General features: G+C 39.3%; 5 protein-coding genes across 9 annotated transcripts in view; 3 read left to right on the top strand and 2 right to left on the bottom strand.

Moving 5' to 3' along the window:
• LOC104804811 (small EDRK-rich factor 2-like) lies at window positions 1-1,356 on the bottom strand. The gene is made up of 3 exons (XM_019201462.1): window positions 1,253-1,356; window positions 513-615; window positions 1-294 (listed from the first exon to the last, which is right to left on the bottom strand). Exons 1-3 carry the CDS (start codon window positions 1,257-1,259, stop codon window positions 198-200), a joined length of 207 nt encoding a protein of 68 aa, XP_019057007.1. The 5' UTR covers window positions 1,260-1,356; the 3' UTR covers window positions 1-197.
• Window positions 1,357-1,462: 106 nt separating this feature from the next.
• Window positions 1,463-5,418, top strand: LOC104804810 (TBC domain-containing protein C1952.17c-like). Its single transcript, XM_010529176.2, has 9 exons — window positions 1,463-1,893; window positions 1,998-2,090; window positions 2,413-2,517; window positions 3,183-3,335; window positions 3,514-3,612; window positions 3,720-3,848; window positions 3,965-4,144; window positions 4,383-4,499; window positions 4,954-5,418. The coding sequence occupies exons 1-9, from the start codon at window positions 1,555-1,557 to the stop codon at window positions 5,116-5,118; spliced, it is 1,380 nt and encodes a 459-aa protein (XP_010527478.1). The 5' UTR covers window positions 1,463-1,554; the 3' UTR covers window positions 5,119-5,418.
• A 435-nt stretch (window positions 5,419-5,853) lies between these two features.
• Window positions 5,854-9,023, top strand: LOC104804809 (actin-related protein 2/3 complex subunit 4). Of its 3 annotated transcripts, none has more exons than XM_010529175.2 (9): window positions 5,854-6,009; window positions 6,615-6,696; window positions 7,140-7,205; window positions 7,586-7,638; window positions 7,821-7,848; window positions 8,080-8,154; window positions 8,262-8,366; window positions 8,452-8,541; window positions 8,840-9,023. In XM_010529175.2, the coding sequence occupies exons 2-9, from the start codon at window positions 6,694-6,696 to the stop codon at window positions 8,927-8,929; spliced, it is 510 nt and encodes a 169-aa protein (XP_010527477.1). In that variant the 5' UTR covers window positions 5,854-6,009; window positions 6,615-6,693; the 3' UTR covers window positions 8,930-9,023. The 3 variants fall into 3 exon arrangements, with proteins under 3 accessions (XP_010527477.1, XP_010527474.1, XP_010527475.1); XM_010529172.2 differs by having other exon boundaries at window positions 6,612-6,696; XM_010529173.2 differs by having other exon boundaries at window positions 6,579-6,696.
• A 752-nt stretch (window positions 9,024-9,775) lies between these two features.
• Window positions 9,776-23,260, top strand: LOC104804807. 2 transcript variants are annotated; one of them, XM_010529169.1, is made up of 13 exons: window positions 9,776-10,653; window positions 10,899-11,236; window positions 11,960-12,527; window positions 12,711-12,821; window positions 14,385-14,550; window positions 15,041-16,713; window positions 17,239-17,448; window positions 17,815-20,055; window positions 20,372-20,484; window positions 20,674-21,070; window positions 21,168-21,482; window positions 21,677-21,934; window positions 22,131-23,260. In XM_010529169.1, the coding sequence occupies exons 1-13, from the start codon at window positions 9,838-9,840 to the stop codon at window positions 23,028-23,030; spliced, it is 8,106 nt and encodes a 2,701-aa protein (XP_010527471.1). In that variant the 5' UTR covers window positions 9,776-9,837; the 3' UTR covers window positions 23,031-23,260. The 2 variants fall into 2 exon arrangements, with proteins under 2 accessions (XP_010527471.1, XP_010527472.1); XM_010529170.1 differs by lacking the exon at window positions 10,899-11,236 and having other exon boundaries at window positions 10,567-10,653.
• A 175-nt stretch (window positions 23,261-23,435) lies between these two features.
• The window catches only part of LOC104804806 (methionine--tRNA ligase, cytoplasmic-like), a 7,271-nt gene continuing 6,309 nt past the window's right edge, over window positions 23,436-24,397 (bottom strand). The window contains exons 16-18 of one of the 2 annotated variants that reach the window (XM_010529167.1): window positions 24,215-24,381; window positions 24,005-24,106; window positions 23,436-23,915 (exon numbers count right to left, since the gene is read on the bottom strand). In XM_010529167.1, the coding sequence (XP_010527469.1) occupies window positions 23,685-23,915; window positions 24,005-24,106; window positions 24,215-24,381 (500 nt within the window). In that variant the 3' untranslated portion in view covers window positions 23,436-23,684. Of the gene's footprint in view, window positions 23,916-24,004; window positions 24,107-24,214 lie in introns of both variants that reach the window. The other variant, XM_010529168.1, reaches the window with a different exon arrangement.

Below are 24,397 nucleotides of genomic sequence, written 5' to 3'. Positions count from 1 at the left end.
TTCAATGAAGCGAAACCAAAATAATGAAGAAAAGATTCAGAACCAAGTTTACACATGATTGGTGGTGATGTTTGACATCAAACACAGAGAGAAAAACCCGAGAACTTGATTTTTCAGATAATTTAAACAAAGGATAGATCAATCCCAAGAGTGACAAGAACTATAATTGTTTCAAAGATGAGATTGCAAACCCGGGTTTATTTCTTGTTGTTTCCTTTGCCTCCTCCTGAATTCCCTCCAGCATCTGCTTGAGCCGCCTTCTTGGCCATCTTCTCTTGCAAGGCTTTTGCATCCCTGCAACACAAGAAGCAACAACAGCAAATATCTATCAGATACAAATACAATCCACCCATGGCAAGAACTTGATGCGTCCCACTCCCACATCGAGTATATGGATCCATTCTAATATATAAGCAATGACTAAACCTTAGGGTTCATGTTCACATCATAACCGAGTTAGTATCTGCCAATGAAAACAATATAAAGCTTCGTTTTTTCGTAGGTTTTGATACCTTTCACGGCGTTGCTCGGGCGTCAGCCCATCATCTTTGTTCTTTCCCTTGCCTGAGGTACGAGCCTGAGATCTCTCACGGTCACGCTCTCTCTGGTTACCTCGTGCAAATTCACATCAAACCAAGCAGCAACAGAGTCAAAGGAAACAAGGATTCCGATTCTTGAATAAGCCACAGAGACTATAATCCACAAACCAGACACGAATTAACAACAAATGGAGATAGAAAACCCTACACCTGTTATGATCTGAGGACGAAATCAAGAGAGATGTCCTAAAGAAACAAAAGAGCATGACTTTTAAGAAACACGGTCTTGTCTCTAGCCTAATCTAGAAGCCGATACGAACGACCGAACAGAACGACCCGACTATGAATTTCAGCCAAAATCAGATTCACACAACCAGATAATGAATGAAAAGCAACACAATTCGAGGCCATCAGTACAGAAATTAAGTAAATTTGCTGTTTCTCCTATTCGGGCATAACCAGAAACAGACAAGAATCCCAACATATATGATACAAAACGAAGATTATCAAGTAACCCATAGGAGGAAACCGCAAACCCTAAACTTCAAATCAATCTGATAAGAAAAAGAACCCCGCTTTGAGCGAAATCGAGTTCGCAAAAACCCTCCAAGAACAGAGGAATTTCGATATGAAAACAATCGAGCGAGACCCAGAAACTATAACGAGATCGAAATCTATCGATTGAAACACAAAATTAAGGAGTAGAAGGATATGAGTCATGATGAATCGAATCGGAGAGATCCGCGCAGCGAGCTAACAAGCGATCCGGAGAAGAACGAAAGTCAATGACAAACAGGGAGAGAGAAAGGGAAAGATAAAAGAGCAGTTTTTATAAGGCCAATTTCACGTTTCTGCACATTCACAAAATAAGATTTTTTTTTAAAAAAATAAATGAATTTTCTTTTTTCTTTTTCTATTCGTTTTTTTTTCAAAGAAAGAAAAAGAACTCCGATCGAAGACTCCGCCATTGCAATCAATCATCAAATCAGAGCTCTGCTCACATCTGTTGGAATCTATGGCGAAGAAAGGTGTTCCCGATTGGCTGAACAGCTCCATGTGGTCCACTTCCCCTTCTCCCGGCGACGATCGCCTCCTCCGCCACTCCTCTTCAGCCGTATCTCAACCCATCGTCGAGATTTCCCCGTCGCCGTCGCCGCCGCCGCCACCGCTTCGTGTTTCTCCTCCGTCAACTAAGTCCGCCGCACCAGATCCGCCACTTCCGGCTCCTCCTCCTCCGGCGAAGACCGAGTCGAACGATCAGCGGAATGGGAGCGGTAACGCCGGAGGTGAGAACTGGACTCCGGAGGCTTCTCCGGTGGGGGATGTTTCTCGGCAAGCACAGCTCTTGGCGGAGGTTAGTGACCGCTTTTGCTGCTCCTGAGAAGAACACAACCTCGTATTTCTGTCTCTGGGAATTGCATGTTGTTGATTGTTTTTACTTTATCTGGGTGTTTTTAGTTATCCAAGAAGGTGATAAACTTGAAGGAAGTGAGGAAAATAGCTTCTCAAGGTCTACCTGATCATGCTGGCATTCGCTCAATTGTCTGGAAGGTAATGTATTTTGGACATTTCATAGTTAGGCTCCTTGAATTTGGGAAGAAGATGAAAGAGTCATGTTAAAATTTTCTCCTCCAGGTGAACTTACAGAGTGGAGAAATGTATAATATGAAACTGATAGTATGCTCATGACTGATGACAGTGTAGTCTAGTTTGGGTTCTTCTGTTTTCCTTGAATCTGCCACTTCTTCCACAGTACTCACTTGAAGTCTATGGTGCATTCTTTAAATGTTAATTTGGATTTTGAACTAGGAATAGAGGCTTTCCATTGCCAATTCTGTTAGTTTGCTTCAGATTATTCTATTGACCATGGCAGCTCTTACTCGGTTATTTGCCACCTGATCGCTCCTTTTGGCCCTCTGAGATGGCTAAGAAACGGTCACAGTACAAGCAGTTCAAAGAGGAGCTTCTGATGAAGCCTGTAAGTCCGGCTTTCCTATTTGATGCTTGTTCACTTCAATGATTGCATGCAATTATTGCTATTGTAAAATATGAGGAAAATATAACTAATTTATACACCCTGTTGAATCCTTTGACCATACTATGGAGAGATATGGTCAAACTTCTGATTAGAGTATTGCGGTTTTGAAAGCATGATTGTGAGCTAGATACAGTAGCTACTTAGCTTCATATCTGTGACTAGAGCTAAAAGAATATATCGGGTATTGGCCATTATACCTGTCATTTGGCTGAATGTAGATGAGACTATCATGGACATCCTATAGACCTGGTGATTTTGTTGAATGATGCTTTTTACTGTGCTTTGATAAAGTTGTTAGAGAAGAGCCATTAGGATTCATGATTTTATCTGAACCATGAAGTTTGAAACTCTTAGATCTGTATATAACTTGAGAACTCGAGAGCTAAGCAGCATTATATCTTGCATTGGACTAGCCAGAATGATATAGGGTCCTTGGGTGTGATATTGCGTTGAGGTATTCTTAAGAGTTAATGACTATAAATAACTGTGTTCACTGCCGGTATTTAGGTGCTTATATATCTGGTCCACTGCCCTTCCCTTGTGACGTGTTTTTGTTTTCAATTTGAGATTACCGTTTGTTGTTAACTGTTTTTATGGCTAACTAGTCAGAAATAACGAGGAGATTGGATAAATCAAAGGGTCGTGATAGTAATGAGCCAAAAAATGAAGGCAGTGGTGTCCTTTCAAGGTCAGAGATAACTCATGAAGATCATCCCTTAAGTCTTGGAACAACAAGCACATGGAATAATTTTTTCAAGGTATTTGTTGGAGAAACTTGGTATCAGATTTTTACAGCTGCGCTTGTCTATGATATCAGATATAATATAATAACTCATGAGGAACAATAGTCTTGGAATAGGTTACTATAACTCTCAAAAACGCTTCCCACAGAAACTGCAAACTGAAGTTACTAATACCGACTTTAATACTGTTTAGGACTCGGAAGTCATGGAACAGATTGACCGAGATGTAATGCGCACTCATCCAGACTTACACTTTTTCTCTGGGGATTCAGTAGCTGCAAGATCTAATCAGGTGAAGTTTTGGATACCTCTATTTATTTACACGACAGACTTTCTGGGTGTTTCACACATGTTCAGTGATAGAGTTTGGGGTCATTAACATGTGTAACACATGATCAGGATGCTTTGAAGAACATCTTGATCATTTTTGCGAAGTTGAATCCTGGCATCAGATATGTTCAAGGGATGAATGAGATTTTGGCACCCATTTTCTACATATTTAAAAATGACCCCGATGAAGGAAATTCAGTGAGTAAATGCCCGTTTCCAATTTTCCTTTTCATAAATTGTATATACCCAAAGTTTTGTTGCATTCTTTTGCAATATATTCCTTTTACTTACTGTTGGCCTTTTAAGTTATGCAGGCCCATGCTGAATCAGATGCATTTTTTTGTTTTGTTGAACTGATGAGTGGGTTTCGAGATAATTTCTGTCAACAACTGGATAACAGTGTCGTTGGTATTCGTTCCACTATCACAAGACTTTCACAGCTCTTGAAGGAGCATGACGAAGAACTTTGGCGTCATCTAGAGATCACAACAAAAGTAAGTTACCCCAAAAACCATTATAATTCTTTTGCCCTCTTGATGGTTCATCAATGACTTGATGCTAATAGGACGTGTTATCCTTATATTCTCACTGGTTCAGAGCTAGCATGAGTGCATGCCGAAATTTTAAGCGTGAAGCATTGCTTGCAAACCCTGCAAAATGTTTGGTTCTCTGTATGCTACTTTTAATCATTTCAGGCTGGTGAATATTGAGACACATGTATAAAATTTTCAGATAAATCCACAATTTTACGCGTTCAGATGGATCACTCTCCTCCTGACCCAGGAGTTCAACTTTGCAGACAGCCTCCGAATCTGGGACACACTCTTAAGCGACCTCGAGGGTCCTCAGGTACTCTATAGTCTGTTACCATCTGGATTCTATCAAGGTTTTTATTTTTTATTCTGAAACAGAGGATGCATCAAACAAAGATCTATCTCTAAAAATCTTAAAATAATTTTCTTGGAAATCATAGGAATACAGGATAAAGGTTTTCTATAGCTTTGTTTAGCTGGATCAGAAAATAAGATTTCTTATGGTTGTCTCGAGATATAGGACGGAATGGACGAATTTTTTAGCGCATTTTTCTGCTATCTGTTCCCATAGGGAAAATAGTGCCCCGATATCTGTCGACATAAGCATATGCAGGTAGGTGGCGTTTAACAGAAACCTCAAAAAATGAATCTCGATTTGAAATGTTATGATTTTGTTGAAATGATTACAGGAGAGGAGTGTGATCATAGTGATTAGTTTCTGATTCCATGAGAAACAAACCCTAAGAGATTTCCATTCCATGTAAATGCAGGAAACTCTGCTTCGGATTTGCTGTGCGATGTTGATTCTAGTTCGAAGACGTCTTCTTGCTGGAGATTTCACGTCAAACCTCAAACTTCTCCAGAAATATCCTCCAGGAAACATCAGTCATATGCTGTACGTGGCGGACAAGTTACGGTCTAAATCTTCAGGGTAATAATTACTTGCTAACCAAGAAATCTCATCATCTTTCCAAACCCTAATCCTCCTCTCTGTATATATATATATATATATATATATTACAGTGTAGATGCTAGTTTTCTTTGCCATAACTACACGGTATCGTCTTGTGTTAAGTGGGTTGAGTATTGCATCGGATTGGGCATCGCCTGGACAGAGTTTAGGGTTGTCTTCTTCTTTGGGTTTCTTGTTTTCGTGCGCGTGAAGTTACCCAGATGAGCAGGGCAAAGCTTTGATCCTTATTAGGGTTAAGTTAAAAAAATCCTTAAAATTGTCACTTTAATTATAGTAGTTTACTAGTTTCTTCGATTCTAACGCAAAATCCCTAAATTTTTTAAAAAACTAAGTTTAAAAAGTTGGTTGATATTATTGGTCAAGTTATATTTGGATATGAGATTTTTTTTGGTAGAAAAATTATATATATATATATTCAATTTTTTTTATTGTTTCTATTAGAATTTGGTTCGGTTTCACAATAATGTGTTCTTTAATCTCGATTTTTTTTCCTGTACGCTAAATTCACAATAATATTGAAACCAAAATAATTAATATTCTTTTTTTTTATATCAAGATTAACAAAAGCTAAAATGTCAGACCGACAATTCTAAAACAAAAAAAATAAGTACCAAAGCCGTACCGGAGCTAAACCAGCTGAATTTGAAACAGAGAGTCGTAGCCCAACAGTTGAAAAACTTGAATATAAAAAAAGATTCTCTCTCTCTCTCTCTCTCTCTCTCTCTGAGGCAGTCAGTACCTGTGCTAAAAGCCAAAGAGCAGAAATTTTGGTGTCGAGCCCGACGAGCCGTGTCAAAGATCTGAGGCCTCTCTGCTCGACGCGATTCGATTGCGCTTCGACTTCTGCAGTCTGGTGAGGCGATTCTCTGGGTTACTTTGATCCGATTCGAATTCAACGTGTCTGCCTTTTATGATCGTGAAAGAGATGATACGATTCGAGTGTTCGATTTTTACCGTCATTTCTCCGCACGAAATCCTCATATTCTTTTTCTTGGGTAGTTTTGGGTGCAAATTTCACTCCGAAATTTGATAATTCTCTAAAATATGCTCTTGAGGGTTTGATAAGGGATTATTAGATTTTAAATCCTCGATTTTGTTCTTCATCAGTGTCTTTAAGTTCTGTAAATCTGCTAGCATTGTTGGTTATTAGTTTGAAGGTACTGGGAAAGTCGATTCATTTCCTTATCGGGTTAAACAGTTGAGTTGGCCTCTTGCTTGTGTTTGAGTCTCGTATGTTTCATTTGGTGTCCTTGTAACATATGTACTGGATAGTGGATACTGATGCTTATCTCTATGTTTAATTTTTTTTCGGTAATTTTCTCGAAAATGTAGCTGGATTTGAGGTTGCTTTTCAATTGTTTGTGAGATTTCATTCGATGATTTGATCGATAATGTCCCATTCTAAAGGTGATTTTCTGTTAGTGTTTGGATTATCTTCTGGATTTTCTTTTTCAGTAGGTAAGGATTCATAAAAAAGGAGTCCAAATCAAGCTGCAGTTCCTGGGAAGAGAATCACATCACCAAGAGGTACATTGAAATGGTAAGACCAAGAATGTAGCCCTTTCTTTCCTCCTCTATTTGAAAATAAAAAAAAGTTATTGCGTTTCTACACTTTTGAAAGTTTTGCTAGACTATTATAGTTTAGTTAGGTCAACCTGATCCATACTAAAATGAAGTATTTTGGCATTTCGTTGCACTTTGCTATGTGCGCTATCTAGGACGACATCTAAGACAATTCTGCAGTCTAATATATGGGCATCTTGTCGTAGAAGAGTAATTTTTGGCGAATATGAAAACTCGTTAGGCTTTATGGCTTTCATATTTTTCACTTGTACTTGCAAAGTAAAGGTGACCTTTAACATGTTGAGTTTGTTTCGAGCACTTCCAGCTCAAGAACTAAAATGTCCAACGAATTCTACTGCATGTTATTGTTAACTTACTTTTTGAAAGTAGCCACTTCCTGTTGGATCTCTGATGTTTCAGGCTAGCTCATTAAGGTTGTATCTAGCATGTATAAGAAATACACTCGAGGCAGCCATGTGCTTACAGGTATGGATGATTTTGGGTTTGCAGTTATTGTTGCATAGTTGTCAAAGTTTCCATTTTTATGGCTACATATACTTTAGATATTTATAGACTTATTATTCTGCTTCATCTCTCTCGTAACGACAACTCCAGTGGGTTATGCACATGTGAGTTGTTTACTTCCTTGTTTATGGTACTTTAGACTTAATATACCATGATTTATCACTTTTGCTTCTGCCATTTTATCTTTTAGTGTCTGATGTTAAATGTGGAAAGCTACATATTTCGTTCCTAAACAGGCTAAACTAGTAGTGGATGAATGGGGCTAAGTGAAATCCTCATGACAAGATACTGTTTGCATGGTATTTTGCCTGAAACTTTTTCGTTTTGTCTGTGATCTGCAGAATTTTCCTTGTCAAGAAGTTGAAAGACACAATAAACCAGAGGTTGAACTAAAGTATGTAAGCAGCTTGTATTTTACCAGCTTTTATTTCTCATGCTTAAGTGCTCGAATGTACTGCAAATGTGTATTATATTTTCTGCAGTCTTCTTGTTTTTTTTTTTTGTTTTTTTTTTGCGATATCTCACTTCAAGTAGTATGATGTCATGCTCACTGATCTATTTTGCTAACTTTTGCAGGACCAGCCCGGAACTTTTACTAAATCCTGTAAGCTGTTCTTGTTCTCTTGTCAACTTTTGACATTGATTAACTATGTATTTTCTCCTTTGTTCTTCTATTCTGCCTGCTGTGCCCCTGAAAACCGAGAACACACCCATTCTCCCACCCTTTCTAACGGCAATAACTGTTGTAACGGTTGATGCTTCTATTACATGTGAATTTTGTTATCTTTCCATTTCCATAAATGTGGTGATTGATTCTGTTAATTGCAACTTTCAGGTTGTGATATGTCGGAATGAGGCTGAGAAATGCTTGATAGAAACCTCCATAAATTCACTCCGAATAAGCCTCAAGGTGATGATGGATCATATCTAGATGATGAAATTCTTGAAGAACAACAACTTTGATTTCCTTGCTTCTTACTTAGTCATTACTAATGTTCATTTATCGCAACTATGCAGGTAAAGCAAGCGGATGAACTTGAAAACATACTAACAAAGAAGTTCCTTAGGTTTTTGTCCATGAGGGCAGAAGCCTTTCAAGTATTGAGGAGGAAACCAGTGCAGGTGGGTGTATACGGTTTGATAGATACCGTGGGTATGTAAGAAATTGCTTCTCAAATCCTCACTGGCTTTGCCTGTTGTTAATCAGGGCTACGACATTAGCTTTCTTATAACAAACTACCACTGCGAAGAGATGCAGAAACAGAAGCTTATCGATTTCATCGTTCAATTTATGGAGGCAAGTATTTCTCTTCACCTGCTTTTTGATGGTTCCCTAAAGTTAGTCACTTTCCATTTTGATCGATCCCAATGACATTGTTAGTATGACGGGGCAATCGGGGGTCGTCATTACTTGCTTCCTCTCGTGAATCGGTCGTTTTCTATATAGAGTATGACCGGATATAACCTGCGTAGGGAGTAGTGACCAATCGGATTAATGAATGAAACTGTATCGATATGTTTCTCAGTCTTGTCTGAAGCAGAGAAGTGGCTTTTGGACAAGAATATGTGACTTCTGTTTCTGTGAGCAAGTGCAGGATATAGACAAGGAAATAAGCGAGTTGAAGATGTCTGTGAATACAAGAGGAAGACTTGTGGCTACTGAGTTCCTGAAGCAGTTTATCTAAGGCGATCTCACTGGCTATGTAATAATCTGATACAGTGTCACTCTTTGTATCTTAATATATAACATTTCTAATTTATAAAGTCTTTTTATTCCAAAAAGTTGAAAAAATTGATTTTTGATATTATTTTCTAAAAAATATACAAATTTTGAAAATATTGTCGTATTTTTCAAAACCATTAACAGCGTTATTTGACTTAATTTGAAGTGGACAATTGCCCATAGTGTGTTGGTACATGTGTGAAAAATGCCACGTCAATCACATGAGCAAAAATTTTAAAAATAAATAAATAAATATATAAATTAACATATATATATAATATATATATATATGTGTATGTATGTGAATGTATATAGATCCATATATGTATATTCGTATCTGTATTCATGTGTTTTTAGGAAGACATTATATCAAAAATACCCTGGTCACATGTGACCAATGTGACCGAAATATAGTATGGTCACATTTTGATTTTTATCGATTATAACGTTAAATTTATGGTGATCACACTAATTCATTATGTTCATACCTTGTATATCTTACTAATCATTTGATTAAAACATCATAAATTTAACATTATGAACAATGAGATCAATATGTGACCACACTATATTTCGATCACATTGGTCACATGGTCACAAGGGTAGGTCTTGAACAAAACATCAAGAAGTAGAATTGTCTTGAACCAATAAAATTCGAGTTAAATCTCGGTTTGGTTAACCAGGAACCAAATTTGGTGCCGAACTCGGTAAACCGATAGAGGGGGTAGCGCGGAAGCCAAACTCACCAGGACACGACATAAGATGCCGAGTCTGTGACTCGGTCTTATATTAAGGCAATCTGCCGCTAAACCCTACGCTTCTTCCCTTGTTCCTCTTCCTCTTTCTCGCTTCCTTCCCCAAAGCCGAACAATGCAAGGCAACCGCGACGATGGCCGCGGTGGTTCCAGCGGATACCGTCCTCCGGCGATGCCGCATCTTCCTCCTCTCTATTCGAATTTCATCGTCCAACAGCAACCCCATATACACCCTCTGTTCCAGTATCCGGCGAATTTCCAACGCCCTAACGTCGCCGGATTCTCTGGTTTCCCCTTCGGGAACCCTAGTTTCCATAGTCAGCAGAATCTGAGCTTCCCTCCTCGTCCAATCCCTAGCTTTCCTCCCGACCAATTCGGCGGCGGCGGCGGTAATGTTTTCCATCAAAGCCGTGGACCGAACTTCTCTTTCACTTCTCAGCCGCCGTCGATCAGTGTAGGCAACGCTCGTAGCAGTGGGTCTCAACCCCATGGGGGGAGCGTTAACGTGAACGTGAATGCGAACTCTTCATCGAAACGAAAACGACAAGAGGAAGGTAAGCGAACTGATAGGGCTGTGAAGGAGGCGTGTGAACCTACGCGTGCTGCTGGAGAAAGCGCATCTTTGGTTATAGTGCCTCAACTCCCGTCGAACGATGTAGGGATTAGTGATGGTGGTGGGTCTCAGAATCGTGGTATGGAAGGAGGTTTGGAGAAGTCTTCCTCGAAAGCCAAGCGAAAAGGGGATGTACAGAGAATCGCTAAGGCTGTGAGCGAGGCTCGTAAAGCTATGGTTGCGGCCGGAGAAAACGTATCTTCGACTAGAGTGTCGCAATCGGTTCTGTCGGAGTTAAAGGCCGATTCTTGGCGCTCTTTGGGGATGCAGATGCAGGACGTTCCTTCTCTTCGCCAGCTTATGGCCATTGAAGGCAAGGTAATGCCCGACAAAGTTGATGTCTTGTTTAAAGAGGCACTTTCTTTGTTTTTCTTGATGTTTTGTTCTGATAGTCGGGAGTGCAAAGCTGAACTGTGAAGTAGTTTTCCTTCGTGATCTCGGAACATATCTATTGCAGAAACATAATTAATTTTATGCTCATGTTTACTCCTTTTTCTCTCAATGTTTTGAATGTAATCATCAACTTGCTTCATCTTTTTTTGTTTTTTTTTTGTGTCGCGTAGATAAACGCTTTCATTCACTGTTTCGTTGGGGCTAGAAAGATTGTGACACTGCATGATTTGGAAGTGGCAATATGCAGAAGCGAGTTTGTTGATTGTTTTGATGATCTAGATTTGGGGCCCTTGCGACAGCATCCACTTGTCTTGCTCTATTTTCCATTCTTGTCCGGTGATATTGGTCCCGTTCAGATCACTAGTGAGGAGATAATATCATTTCTTGATAGCTTTCTGGCTACTCATGAGCAAGATGATGTTAAGCTTGATGAATTTCTCAATTTTGTTGCCAAGAAAAAATCAGTTGTGAGCAAGGAAAATCTTGGTGTGCGTATTCAGAGCTTGGGGTACGTATTTACTACATTTTCATCTCTTCAGATAATCTAAACTTTATTATGACTTTTTCTTTTCGCTTTTTATTTATCTTTGGGGATATGGTAAGTTTGGTTTAATACACTATTTCGCTTTTACTAGGAAATAAATTTTGATTAGTGGTTGCTGAATGTCAGTTTGAGAGCTGGTTTATGTTTGTAGAACTGTTGAATCTTTTGGCCATGTTATTGTCTGCTTTTTTTTTTTTTAATATTTTATTTTGTAGGCCTTTGCTCTCTATGAGTGGCCGTAAAATTTCTAATCCTGGGTTGAATACTGAAATGTCTATGAGGGCCTAGTGATATGGCTGTCTTACTTTCTTGGTACGTCTTAAAGACTACTCTCTTATCTGCGTGTCCAGTGTTTGAATTCTTCTCATTTATGGATTTGGTCTTTTGAATGGAATTGGCTTGCAGCAGCTTCATATTATCTTCCGTTTCCATTGCTTATTTTGCACTTAAAATACTTATCAAATGCTTCTTCTTTTCAATTTTTCTGTTCTCTATGTAATTTGAATATGGTTATTCCATGTGATGTGTTGTCCTAGATCTCTGGTATAATCGCTTGCATCTGTGCTCATTTTTTATGCATTTGATTTGGGTTATGGGGTTGGTTCATTGATTCTATTCTCAAGTTTTATGTAGTATAACTACATGAGCTGAACACGTGTGGTTGATATGCTTAATCTCATTTTATAGGATGTATGTTTCTTTTATTCGGGATGCCAAGAGAGAAGAAGGGCAAACTTTAAAGATTTTATTGACAGAATTGCACCAGAAGTACTGCATCCTCTCATCAAAGAAACACCAGGAAGATGATAGATCCCGTACTATCTCTGAGCGCGTTGAGTCATTTTCTTTTCGGAACAAGAGTTTTTGTGGCAAGCACATAAGATTTGATTCATCGAGCTCAGATGAAGAAGATAGTATTGCGTACGATGCAAAAACTGTTAGTAGTTCTAATCATGCCAGTACTTGTCCATATCCATCTGTTGCAGAAGAGATGAAACGGCTTGGGTGCTCCAACAAAAAAAGGAAGGCTGGAACTCTTAGTCCTAACAGAAATGAGTTGTCAAAATCGAGTGGGAGGTGTCCCTCTAAAGTACGTAAGGGACATGTGAAACAAGATGTTTCTAAATCAGCTAATGATTGTGATAATGAGGAGGTTCACAGTGCAGATGAGGCTGATTTCACACTTTCTGATGGGGCATTGAAATTGTTTATTTCAACATGGAAGGACACATGTAAAGAGCTCAGCGTGGCTGCGGTAAGTGTCTGCTGCATGTTTTAAAATTGAATGAAAATTTGCAATATTGATGAGATAAATGTACACAGGTCTGAACTCTAGTTAAGAGATGCTGTGGGTGCCTGTACGTTTATCCTTAATACCATTTTCTTTATACTTTTCATTTCTGTTTTTTTCTATTTGGATCGTCTATTTCTTCTGTAGGCGGTTGAGAAAATGTTGCGGTTTTACAACTTTGGGGACGAAACCAAAGCTCAAAGGAAGAGAGCAAAAGTTATGTCATCATTTCCATTTGTTGAACTACTAAACGTGATGGTGAGTTAGGGGTCAGATCCCTTTAGTTTAGTTTTTTTCTCATGCTTGGTCTGTGTTAGTGGTCAGATTCTTTTGACTTGCTTCATTGATCAGCTTATTCGTTTAAAGAGTTTGTTTTGTGATCTCAGTTAATATTTCCTTTGTCATTCATTGCATGGTTTTAACAAGTTAAATATGGTGTGATTTTGGTTGGCAAACTCGCAGGAAACAGTTGTTTCTTGTTTGTTTACAAATGCATTATGTTCGGTGTTTATTCATATGCTGGTGGGGAGTCCACCATGCTAAGATTTGCTTTCGATCTGCATGTTACTCTTGGGCTAAGGGTGCATTTCTGCTGTGGAAATGTATTTTACCTTTCTATATTTTCAAATATATTTTTTCCTCATTTGGTCAATCTTAAGAGAATGAAGGCTACATGATGTCTACAATGACAGAGCTGTCTCCTTAATCCAATTCCCGCTTATTTATTCTTCTGTTTTGCTTTTGTTTTCGCTCTTCCTTTCTTTTCCCCGTTGATGGGAATTTCTAATTATTTCACCATGGGTTGGAATTCCTTTCAGTCTGCAATATCCCCATGGAGAATCCAAAGACCTGTCTTGTTTGAAAGTCTGTATTAGACCATTTTCAACTCCTTTTTCTGGTTCGTTTTGTTTTAACTTTTAGGTAGTGCCTCTCATGGGTGATCTATTCTTCTTATTCTTTTTGTCTTTTTTTTTTCTTCTGATTTTTATGGTTCAATTCTCTTTGCTCTCATGTCGGGACTTTGGACCCAGTTGCAATGTTTTTGTAGTTGAGTTATGCTGAGGCAGAACCTAAGGCTTCCAGACCTCTTAGCTGTTTTGAGGGGCATGATTCAGTTGTGGATGCTTTGCTTCTGTAATTTTCCTAGTCCAGCTTCGCTCTTTGATTCTGCATGTGCAGATTACCATATCATTGTGGCAGGCTGAGAAAGGTTAAAAAAATTACATTCCCTTCATCAATTCGAATCTTGTGCTCCTCATCACTGTAGTCGATTTCTCTCCTCTCCGTTGTTTCAATTCTAATGAATTAATGGAAACTGTCCAGCATCTCCTGTTAGCTGAAAATATTTTCTGCTGATGGTTACAGTTCCATGTAATACTACGAGTCAGAACCTTCGGAAAATGTTTTCTCTTTGCTTTTGAAATTTTTGTGTGGGAGTGATTGAACTTGAAGCCTGGTTGTGTGTGAAGACTCAACTGCTCTTTCTTTTTCAACTACTTGCAGCCTAACATTTATTGTCACCTATTTTGTATCATTGTTCTGGAAATGTCCTAATGTGTTTCCTCAAATTTCTTTGAAATGGATCTATTATTTAAGGAATAATCATATTAGTCCATGCCATGAGAACAATAAGGAGCATTTCTATATTTTGAGCGCATTCATTTTCAAGCTGAATGATGGGGGGCTGGTTCTTTGAAGCTACTTCGCTAAATTTGCCCATGGCACTGCTGCAAAAGTTTGTGGTGGCTAAATGGCAATCTATCCATTGCCAATATCGCTTCTCCTATTTCCCCTTCATTTTACCTGGTGTTTTGTTTACAGGTAATATCGATGAAACACGGAATGTGGGATAGCATTTATGATAATTTAAAAAATATCAGCCTAGATGATATGGCTAATCCAGATTCTGGAACTGAAATCTGTGATACTAAGCCAAATGAAAAACACGAATCAAACAATAGCCTGCATGTTGCGTCTGGAAAACCAAGTGAGTATCTATTTGCTTAATCGCTTCATCCAATATCTTCTAGTAACTTTGTGTAGCATGTTTCTTTTCTTTCTTAATTTACTGCATCTTGTAATATTTTTTCTTGTGTTGGCTGGACTGGAAATGGGAAACATGAGTTTTATCGAAGTAGGTGAGAAAACATTAGTATGCTGAGTAACAAAGGCACAGGTTTTATGCTCTCAAGATCTCTATCACCAAGTATATATTATTTTCTATATATCTGTTCACACTGCTTAGATTCTGAATGTTTGTTTGATTATTCTTTTTGGCATCCGCTAAGTGTAGTCTACACTATAAATTCCGTACGCATGGATACATCATGTTGCACCATGGTTCGGAATACACTGGGGATTATCTTCTGATTGAGATATTTGAATTAGCAAAAGTTCTTTAAGAATTGCTTATCTGGTAAGCCTTCATGTTTGTCTGCCTGCCTGCATGATGAGAGCTGGTTAAATTGATCTTTCAGGTGTCAGAGTTGAAGAAATTATCAGAAGGATTTCGTTGTACTTTGACCGTGAACTTTCTGGAGAGAAGTACCTTAATATTTTTAACAGGCTACACAATTGTGGGCTGTTTTTGGCAGAGCAATTTCAAGTACATGACTTTGAGTCCCTTGGCTGGGGTGGGTTTTTCAATTTCCTAGAAAAACATTTATCCATGCTACCTATTCAGCTGCAGAAATTTCTTTCTAGAGAAATGTGTGAAGGGTTTCCACTGGAGGTCCTCATGCATGAGAATGTGTTGACCGCCTTACTATCTCAAGCTTCTGAATTTTCAAGTAGTAATGTTATTTCGAAGCAGATGGTTTCTGCATTGCTTGCAAGACAATTTCCATCAAACGATCTCAAAGTGGTAGAAAAAGACTTAATAGAAAATTTCACTGATATTATTGGTAGCTACAAGAACAACATACTTCCTAAACGTGTTCTGTTTTCTGCTACATTGTTGGGAGCTGAAAACTTGTTGGGTTGTGGAGGTAAGGATGCAGAAGAATCCTCATCAGTGGAAACTGATATTGAATCAAGAGCCAGCCCTCTCAGTTCTGTTGCGTCAAAAGATGCACTTGATGTTTTGCTTAGGGCACCACTATTATCAGACCTGAACTCTTGGTGCCACTGGGATCTTAGGTTTGCCCCATCTCTTGGTCCTCTTTTGGGGTGGTTGTGCAAGGTTAATTTGAAAGAGCTATTGTGTCTGGTGACGAGGGATGGTAATGTTATCCGGGTGGATCCTTCTGCTACAGTGGATTCGTTCTTAGAGGCTGCTCTTCAGGGTTCTGCTCATGGCACTGCTGCACAATTGTTGTCACTGATATCATTGAATGGAGAGAAACATCTTCCATTTTCCCTTCTAAAATGTTATGCAAAACGTGCATTTGAAGTTATTTTTAATAACCATTTTGAGGAGGTGGAACTATATTATGATAGGAAATCCTTCGTGCCCGTGCAAGGGCCGGTAAAGCTCAGTGGTGCTTCGAAGGTGGAAGTTGAAGAACAAAAAACTAAATTGGAGAAATCTGGCTATGCTGCTTCAAAGTTTCTTCTTGATTGTCTTGGCCATCTGCCAGCTGAGTTTCGCGGTTTAGCTTCTGATGTCTTGCTGTCTGGCCTCCGATCTGTGATTAAAGATGCTCCTGTCAAAGTGTTGTCAGCATGTGAGCAAACTGAGCAGCGAATCATGCTGCATGATGCTGGATTATTGCTAGGCATAGTTGAGTGGATCAACGATTACCACTGTTTTTGCTCTTCAGATACTTCCAACTCTGGAAGAATGGAAAATGCTTCATCCATCCCAGATTCTTGTACAAATGTTGGGCAAAAGGATTTTATGGAACTTTCTCAAACTGAACAACGACATATGATCGTACCAGAAGAATCTCTAGAACCTTGTTCCGTAACTGGTGGTTTGGAAGCCGTTGATGATTCTGTTAGCATGACTGTCATCCAGATGACACCTGAATTTTATGATCCCCCTGCCTCTGTCATTGATTCAATCAGGCGGGATGAGTTCGGTCTAGATTCAAATTCTCCGGGTGCAGAGAATAGCATGTTGCAGAAGCAGCATGCTCGCTTGGGAAGAGCACTACAATGTTTGTCCCAGGAATTGTATTCTCAGGATTCACACTTTATCCTTGAACTTGTGAGTTCCCTGTCCTTGTTCCTTTGTTACTTGTAGCTTTTGGGAATCTAACATCATTGATGGTATTTTGTGCTTCTTGACCTAGCATTTCACTTAATATTGCTACTCTCATTTCTAGACAGTGGCTCTGGATTGTCGCCTGACTAGCTATCCTAGAATGTATATTGTATCTGTGTGAATAGTTGTGTAATTGGTGGGCATGCAATCTTCTTGCCAAGCCGTGGAAATCTGTATTTTCAGTTTCCTGACTTTTCATGTGAGATACGATCTGCATTATTATGGATTTGTAGCTTTTTGAAATGATTGTCTCAGACAGGAAGTTAGAGTAACTAGCAGGCTACTGCTCAATGGGTCTCTTAAGTAGATGTGTTTTTGTTAATATCTTCTGTTTAGGATGATCTATGACGGGACAACATTAATTGTTAAGTAGATGTTGTCTTTATTGATATTCATGTAGGATGGGAGAGATTTATGAGCAGTTTGATATTTTTCATCCCTGATCGACTGCTGTGCTTGTTGTTTTAGGTTCAAAATGCTGATGACAATAGGTATCCTGAACTCGTGGAACCAACACTGGCATTCTTTCTTCACAGGACTGGAATTGTTGTTTTGAACAATGAGTGTGGCTTCACCCCTGAGAATATCAGGGCCCTCTGTGATGTTGGTCGATCAACAAAGAAAGGATCTACCGGATACATAGGAAAGAAAGGCATTGGCTTCAAGTCTGTGTTTCGGGTATGTAAAACATTGTTTGAATGGACAGTTCAGTCGAACCTGAAGTCTTTCCTTTCCATCACTTTAGTTTTCTTGTTTTCAAATGTGAGAATACATCTCTCAACAGACCTTGTCTTTTTGCGTTTTTTGGGGATAGACTATTGAAGCTAAGCTTAAATAAGTTTATCGTTTGTGGATTTGAGAATTGCCTAGAGGTTCCTGGCTCTACAGTATGGGACCTACTCGTCATTTTGATTTGAGTTCCCAGACTGTCCACTTGAATGACTTAAACGAAATTCCTTTACAAATGACATTGAAGGATTATAGGGAATTCTTCCACAATCATTGCCTTCTAACACTTCTGTATGATCTCTCTTTTTTTTTCAGGTTTCTGATGCACCTGAGATCCATTCCAATGGTTTTCATTTCAAATTCGACATAAGTGAGGGTCAGATTGGATATATTTTGCCCACTGTAGTTCCTCCATATGACGTTGACTCGCTCAATAGGATGTTATCTGGCCATGCTTTACAGCTGAAGGATGCAAGATGGAACACTTGCGTTGCACTTCCTTTCAGATCTGTCATTACTGAAAGTTCGTTAGTCAATAACGTTGAGCCCATGTTTTCAGATCTTCATCCTTCTTTATTACTTTTCCTTCATCGGCTCCAGTGTATAGTCTACAGGAACATGATTGATGATTCATTCCTGGTCATGAGGAAAGAGGTTGTGAGTGAGAACATCATAAAGGTTTCGTGTGGGGAGAATAGTTTGACATGGTTTGTGGAATCTGAAAAACTAAATGCTGCGAATCTTCGTGCTGATGTGCAGAAAACAGAGATCGCGATAGCATTCAGGCTTGATGAGCTAGAAGATGGAACATACAGATCATGTGTGATTCAAGAACCTATTTTTGCTTATCTTCCTTTAAGAACATATGGTTTGAAATTTATTCTTCAAGGTGATTTTATTCTTACATCATCAAGGGAGGATGTCGATGAGGATAGCCCTTGGAACCAATGGCTGTTGTCAGAATTACCTGGTTTATTTGTGGGTGCTCTGAGGTCCTTCTGCAGTCTTCCTTCTTTCAGAGAGAATCTGGGTAAAGCTGTGTCCACGTACATGGAGCTTGTACCACTTGCTGGTGAAGTGCATGGTTTTTTTTCTTGTCTCACTCGAACTATCATATCCAGATTGAGAACAACGAACTGTTTGCTGCTTGAAGGAGACAACGATCATTGGGTTCCCCCTTGCAAGGTCTTAAGAGGCTGGAATGAAAATGCAAGGGTTCTTCTGAAGGATTGTTTGCTTCAGGAGCATCTTGGTCTTGGGTTTTTGGACAAAGATATAGTTGTGTCAGATTCCTTGTCAAGGGCACTGGGCATCGAAGATTATGGCCCTAAACTTTTAGTTCAGATTCTGTCTTCCGTGAGTCACAAGAAAGGTGGACTACGATCAATGGGCCTTCCTTGGTTATCGTCTTTTTTAACTGAACTCCATAGCTTGTTATTCCATCCTTCTGGGCTTGGTAATTTAGAGTCGGGCGTGGATAGGAATCTTATGGATAGCCTTCGAAAAATCCCATTTATACCCCTGTCAGATGGTATATTCACCTCATTGGACGAGGGTGCAATATGGTTGCCCCATGATGCCACCGGGTTTGATGGTGGCGATGGTTTTGAGGCTTTCCCTATGTTATATTCAAATCTCCGAACTGTAGACCATTCCCTTCTTTTGGCGTCTTCTGGTGATAATTCTGCAGTGGATAATCTTGTGAAGATGCTTTTTGCAGTTGGTGTCCAGAGGATGTCAGCTCATGAAATCATCAAAGTATACATACTACCAGCCTTTGAGGATAGGAGTACAGATACAGCTGACGCTTTGATGGTGGATTATTTATGCTTTGTGATGACACATCTGCAATCTGGCTGCCATGATTGTCACAATGAAAGAAATTACATTATTTCTGAGTTACGAAATAAAGCGTTGATACGGACAAATTACGGATTCAGACGGCCAAGTGAGGCGTTGATTCATTTTGGCGAGGAATTCGGGAACCAGGTTAACATAAAGAGGCTTACAAAAGGTTTAGATATGTTGTGGCATGAGGTTGACAGTGGCTATTTGAAGCATCCAGCATTGAGATCTGATGATTCTGGGTTGAAGAAATGGAGGGAATTTTTCCAAGAAATTGGTATAACCGATTTCGTACAAGTGGTTAGTGTTGAAAAGAGCATTGCTGAATTGTTTCCTGCTTTAAATGGTGGAAAACAAGATACAATCTCATCAACTCCAGAATTAGCTGTTAGAGACTGGGAATCTCCTGAACTAGTTGACCTATTGTCTCTCTTGCACAAAAGTAACAACCATGAAGGTTGCAAGTATCTTCTGGAAGTTCTTGATACGCTCTGGGATGATTGCTACCATGACAAAACTACCGTTAACTCTAATTTAGTAGCCAGTGGTCTTATCGGATCATCAAAGTCTTCATTTATGAGAATTATTTGTGATACTCAGTGGGTAGTTTCAAGCATGAACAGTGGGCTTCATCGTCCAAAAGATCTCTTTCATGACTGCGATGAAGTACGGTCAATGCTTGGCATGACAGCCCCTTATGCAGTTCCAAAGGTATTAGTTCTTCCTTAACATGTGCTTGAGGTCTTTGGTGTGCAACTATGAATTTAAAAGAGTTTGGGAACAGTGAAGAAATTGTTAAGTCTTTGATTCTCTGCATGGCTTGAACTTGTCAAAGTAAATGGATTCTCTTGTTATGTAATCACAAGTTTTCGGGCTTTGTGTGAGTGGATTGATAGGTTGGATTGTTTCTAATTCCTGAAGAAACTTCTATAAACGTTATTGCTACCCTACAGATATCGTAATAGGTGTTCTAGGTCTTGTAACAATCTTTTTCCCTTTTCATTTCCTTTGGTTTATTGCAAAACAGGTGACAAGTACCAAGTTGTTGAATGACATTGGATTCAAGACTAAAGTCTGTCTTGATGATGCTCTTGAAATCCTCGGAGCTTGGGTTCAGTTCGGTAACCCTTTCAAAGCCAGGTATAATCCCACATTAATGTGCTCCTTATCATTTCAGCAAATGCCACCATGAATTGTTGTAGAGTGATTTAGTCTTCCAATGTGTTTTTCATCATTTTCACAATGATTGAAGTTCGTATTGTGAACCATTATCATTCTCTCGGGTCGTGGTTTCTAATGGTGCTTAAATTGTTGTCTTCAATCTTGCAGGATATCTCAAATGACAAGATTTTACAAATTTATGTGGAATGAAATGGCTGAATCAAAACAGAAAATCGCAGAGAAGTTCTGTGATGTTCCATCCATATTTGTTCCGCATGAAAATGGCAGTCGGCAGAGTGATTTGATTTCTGGAACGTTTTTGCCACTTAAAGACGTGTTCTGGAAAGATTCCGCTGCCATTTTCGACGAGATAAAACAGATCGATCCTCAGATTAGCACTGTTGTGGACACATTCGACAGGAAAACATTGTGCAATATTTATCCGGCCCTCCATGATTTTTTTGTGAATGGGTGTGGAGTACCAGAGACACCATCTTTTCATGAACATCTCAAAATTCTGGAGCAGTTGGCACAGAATGTGTCACCTTCATCTGCTGCAAAGACCGTAAGTTAATGGCTAAGTTTAGATCAGTGCCCTTTTTCTTTAATTTTTTTTATCAGTTCTGCTCTTGCTAAATTAGTGTCACTCATTTCATGTGTAGGTCTTCAAAATTTTCCGGAAGTGGAGCGATGATCTGAAATCCGAAAAAATTTCTGAAGACATTTGTCAGTTCAGAGAAAAACTTCAGCAACTTGACTTCACGGTTCTTCCTACGGAAAAAGATAAATGGGTTTCCTTGCATTCCTCGTTCAGTCTCGTGTGCTGGTGTGATGATGAGAAGTTAAAGAAGAGATTTAAGAACAAGGATAAGATTCAGTTCTTATACTTTGGGGAACTTTCCGACGAAGAGCAGCAAATGATTCAAACCAATGTGTCCACACTATTGGACAGCTTGGGCATTCCAAGTATTTCTAAGGTAACGGATTCTTGTCTCGATGTACTGTAATATATCGGATATATAAGCACTTAGATACCCGTATAATCGTTTCTTACGAGCATCCTTCCATGAACATCATTTTTGTAGTTTTAACGTTTGATGTTATGAAAAACGTGGAGGTTTTTTACCCATTTTTTCATTATCTTTACAATGTTTTTATTTTTCAATTTCAGGTGGTAAAACGTGAAGCCAAATACGAAGGTTTGCGAGATAGCGGCCGAATGGATTCACTTGTGAACTGGGCTCTGCCGTATGCACAACGCTATTTCTACACGCTGCATCATGAGAAGTATGTCCATGACGAGAAGTCAGTTTATCATCGAATAAAGCATCTAAAAGTCTTTGTTGTCGAAAAGTTGTGCTTCAAGAATGTCATTCCGGAATATGGCATCAGCTCTAAGAAGGATTCGACTTGCAACTGTCTTCTGCAGGTATGCCGTCTTCTTTTCTGTGTGTTTGGATAGCAATAGTCTCGAGAAAGTTCTATTTTATGCGGATCTTGACAAGTTGGCTCATTTTCTGTAATGGAAGAGTTCCTCTTGTTACTGAATTCGATATGATATCCGATCGGAGACATTACCTTAATGTGTTTCTGATAATATTATGTGTGAACTCGGGTTTTCTCAGGATAATGCTCTGTACACAACACCAGATGTGGATTCACATTCCTTGTTCATGGAACTTTCCTGTTTGTTCTTCGACGGTGCTCCTGATCTGCATGTGGCGAATTTCCTTCACATGATTAAAACAATGGCGGAATCGGGTCTGAGCGAGGATCAAATGGAATCATTCATTGTCAACAGCCAAAAGGTTCAGAAGATTCCCGAGGGTGAAAGGGTCTGGAGCCTCAAATCTTCTTGTAGAGCCAAGAAGAAATCTGGAAAAACAAGCTGGCTAACTGCGACATGCAAAACAGGACAGGGCTCTGAAGAGTTTGTACACAATCAGGTAGAAGAGGAGCGGAACAACGTAACGGATGTTCCTGAGGCAATCGAGGAAGGGTTTCCGATTCAGATCATGGATTCAAGCTTGGCCACTGCAGACAACGGTTATTCAGACATGACTTTACGAGCTGTTGAGTCAAGAACATCGGCTATTCCTCTAAACCCTAACCCTGAATTCAACGAGAGGGATCAGCTTCAAACCGGAACACCATGGGGAGTACAGGCACAGCAGACAGGGAGACTGGGTGAAGCCATTGCTTACAGATACTTTGCAGAATCTAAGGCGGCTATGGTGAAATGGGTTAACGAACACAACGAAACAGGGTTACCATATGACATTGTCGTCGAGGAACAAGGTGGGAGGAAGGAGTACGTCGAGGTAAAAGCGACGATATCTGCTCGTAAGGATTGGTTCAATCTGTCGGTGAGGGAATGGCAGTTTGCGTACGAGAAAGGGGAAAGTTATGTGATAGCGCATGTTTTGGTTGGAAACGAAAACGCCATTCTTACACAGCATAGGAATCCAGTGAAGCTATGCCAAGAAGGGAAACTGAGGTTGTTGATTCTGATGCCAAAGCAGTGAAGGTAGAGAGGTCTGTCTCCTGTTGTCTCCATGAGAGGAAATCCATGCAATTTCAGACAAATGCATCAATGGGGATTTTGCTTGAGGAAACTTTGGCAGGCGTTATCTACAGCGCTCTTTCTTTTTTCTTTTTCTTCTCGTGTTTTAATTATTTAATGGGGTAATCAATTTGAATAATTTGATTAACTTAAACAAATACAAACTGAATCTATTTTTTAAAAACCTATAAATTGCCGTGACTGTACTCAGTTCAGTTGTTAATTATTAGTACGTATCTGAGATAATTAACGTATTGGATTTGCCCATTTATAAACTTAGAAAATAAGTGGATGAAATTTATCTACTAATTTGTTCTAAATTGTAATAAATCAATTGAACTACGTGAATGCTTCGAGTACATGGAGATTCCTGAAAAGCGTTTTAAGTACATTTCAACAGAACAGCTTTGACATTCATGCAGCAAGCATCGTCTCTCAATCAAACGCACAATCTCCAGAGAAATCAAAACTAGATGTGAAAACTTCTGTAGAAAATCAGAGCCAAAACATGAGCAATCTTTCGAATTCAACTTCCGAGTAAAATGTTCCATTCAATTCGTATGAAATCAGTTGTTCAACCTCGTTGATGATAAAAACATTGGTAGGCAGAGGCTTTCTATCGGATTTTACCAGATTTGATGGAAGAGACCTTGCAGAATCCAGCAGAAGTGGTGAAGGGCAAAGCTTTGAAATGAGCAACGAGATTGTCATTGGTTCGTAAATCGGGCTGCAGTGTCTCCCATACTTTCTTCTTCGGGTTCAGTACATCGTCTGCGTCCCCTTCTAAACCCAGGAATTTGACTCGTTCCCCTATCTTTGCCGATTCAGGCGGTTCAACTAACTCGACCTGAAATCCACGAAAGAAATGAATGAATACAACTAACACAACAAAAAAGCCCCGCAAAGATGTAGGGATACTTCACAAACTGGGTATACCTTACTGTCATCGCTGTTTGAAGCCGCAAGAACCATCGCTTGTGATTGAATTCCTCTCATTTTCACGGGTTTTAAGTTGCACAGAACACAAACCATGCGGTTCTGTACACAAAGATCGAGGTTGTAGAGTACTTAGATGAAGAAGATAAACGGAAAAATGATATTGAGGAGAAGGATACTAAATTATTAATAGCAGAGAAAGAACAAAACCTGCATTTCGTCGAGAGGTATATGCTTGACAAGTCCGCTAACAACAGTGCGAGGTTTCTCTTCTCCGACATCGATTTCTTCAATGTATAATGAATCCGCGTCGGGATGTTTCTGGACCTTCACGATTTTCCCAACACGTATATCAAGTCTTGTAATGGTAATCTCGGGTTCAGCAGCCGGCTT

This window comes from Tarenaya hassleriana, unplaced genomic scaffold (assembly GCF_000463585.1).
Source record: "Tarenaya hassleriana unplaced genomic scaffold, ASM46358v1 Cleome96, whole genome shotgun sequence".
NCBI lineage: Eukaryota > Viridiplantae > Streptophyta > Magnoliopsida > Brassicales > Cleomaceae > Tarenaya > Tarenaya hassleriana.
This window is presented reverse-complemented; position numbering and strand designations above follow the sequence as displayed.

Bases quoted from the DNA above. Each gene is read 5' to 3' on its own strand.
- LOC104804811 (XM_019201462.1), bottom strand. The intron at 295-512 runs GTATCAAAACCT...CTTGTGTTGCAG, and splicing joins CCCGAGCAACGCCGTGAAAG to GGATGCAAAAGCCTTGCAAG.
- LOC104804810 (XM_010529176.2), top strand. From the start codon at position 1,555: ATGGCGAAGAAAGGTGTTCCCGATTGGCTGAACAGCTCCATGTGGTCC. The intron at 3,336-3,513 runs GTATTTGTTGGA...AATACTGTTTAG, and splicing joins CATGGAATAATTTTTTCAAG to GACTCGGAAGTCATGGAACA. The intron at 3,613-3,719 runs GTGAAGTTTTGG...ACACATGATCAG, and splicing joins TAGCTGCAAGATCTAATCAG to GATGCTTTGAAGAACATCTT.
- LOC104804809 (XM_010529175.2), top strand. The intron at 7,639-7,820 runs GTATGTAAGCAG...TAACTTTTGCAG, and splicing joins AAACCAGAGGTTGAACTAAA to GACCAGCCCGGAACTTTTAC. The intron at 8,155-8,261 runs GTGATGATGGAT...GCAACTATGCAG, and splicing joins CACTCCGAATAAGCCTCAAG to GTAAAGCAAGCGGATGAACT.
- LOC104804807 (XM_010529169.1), top strand. From the start codon at position 9,838: ATGCAAGGCAACCGCGACGATGGCCGCGGTGGTTCCAGCGGATACCGT. The intron at 12,528-12,710 runs GTAAGTGTCTGC...TTTCTTCTGTAG, and splicing joins AAGAGCTCAGCGTGGCTGCG to GCGGTTGAGAAAATGTTGCG. The intron at 20,056-20,371 runs GTATTAGTTCTT...ATTGCAAAACAG, and splicing joins CCCCTTATGCAGTTCCAAAG to GTGACAAGTACCAAGTTGTT.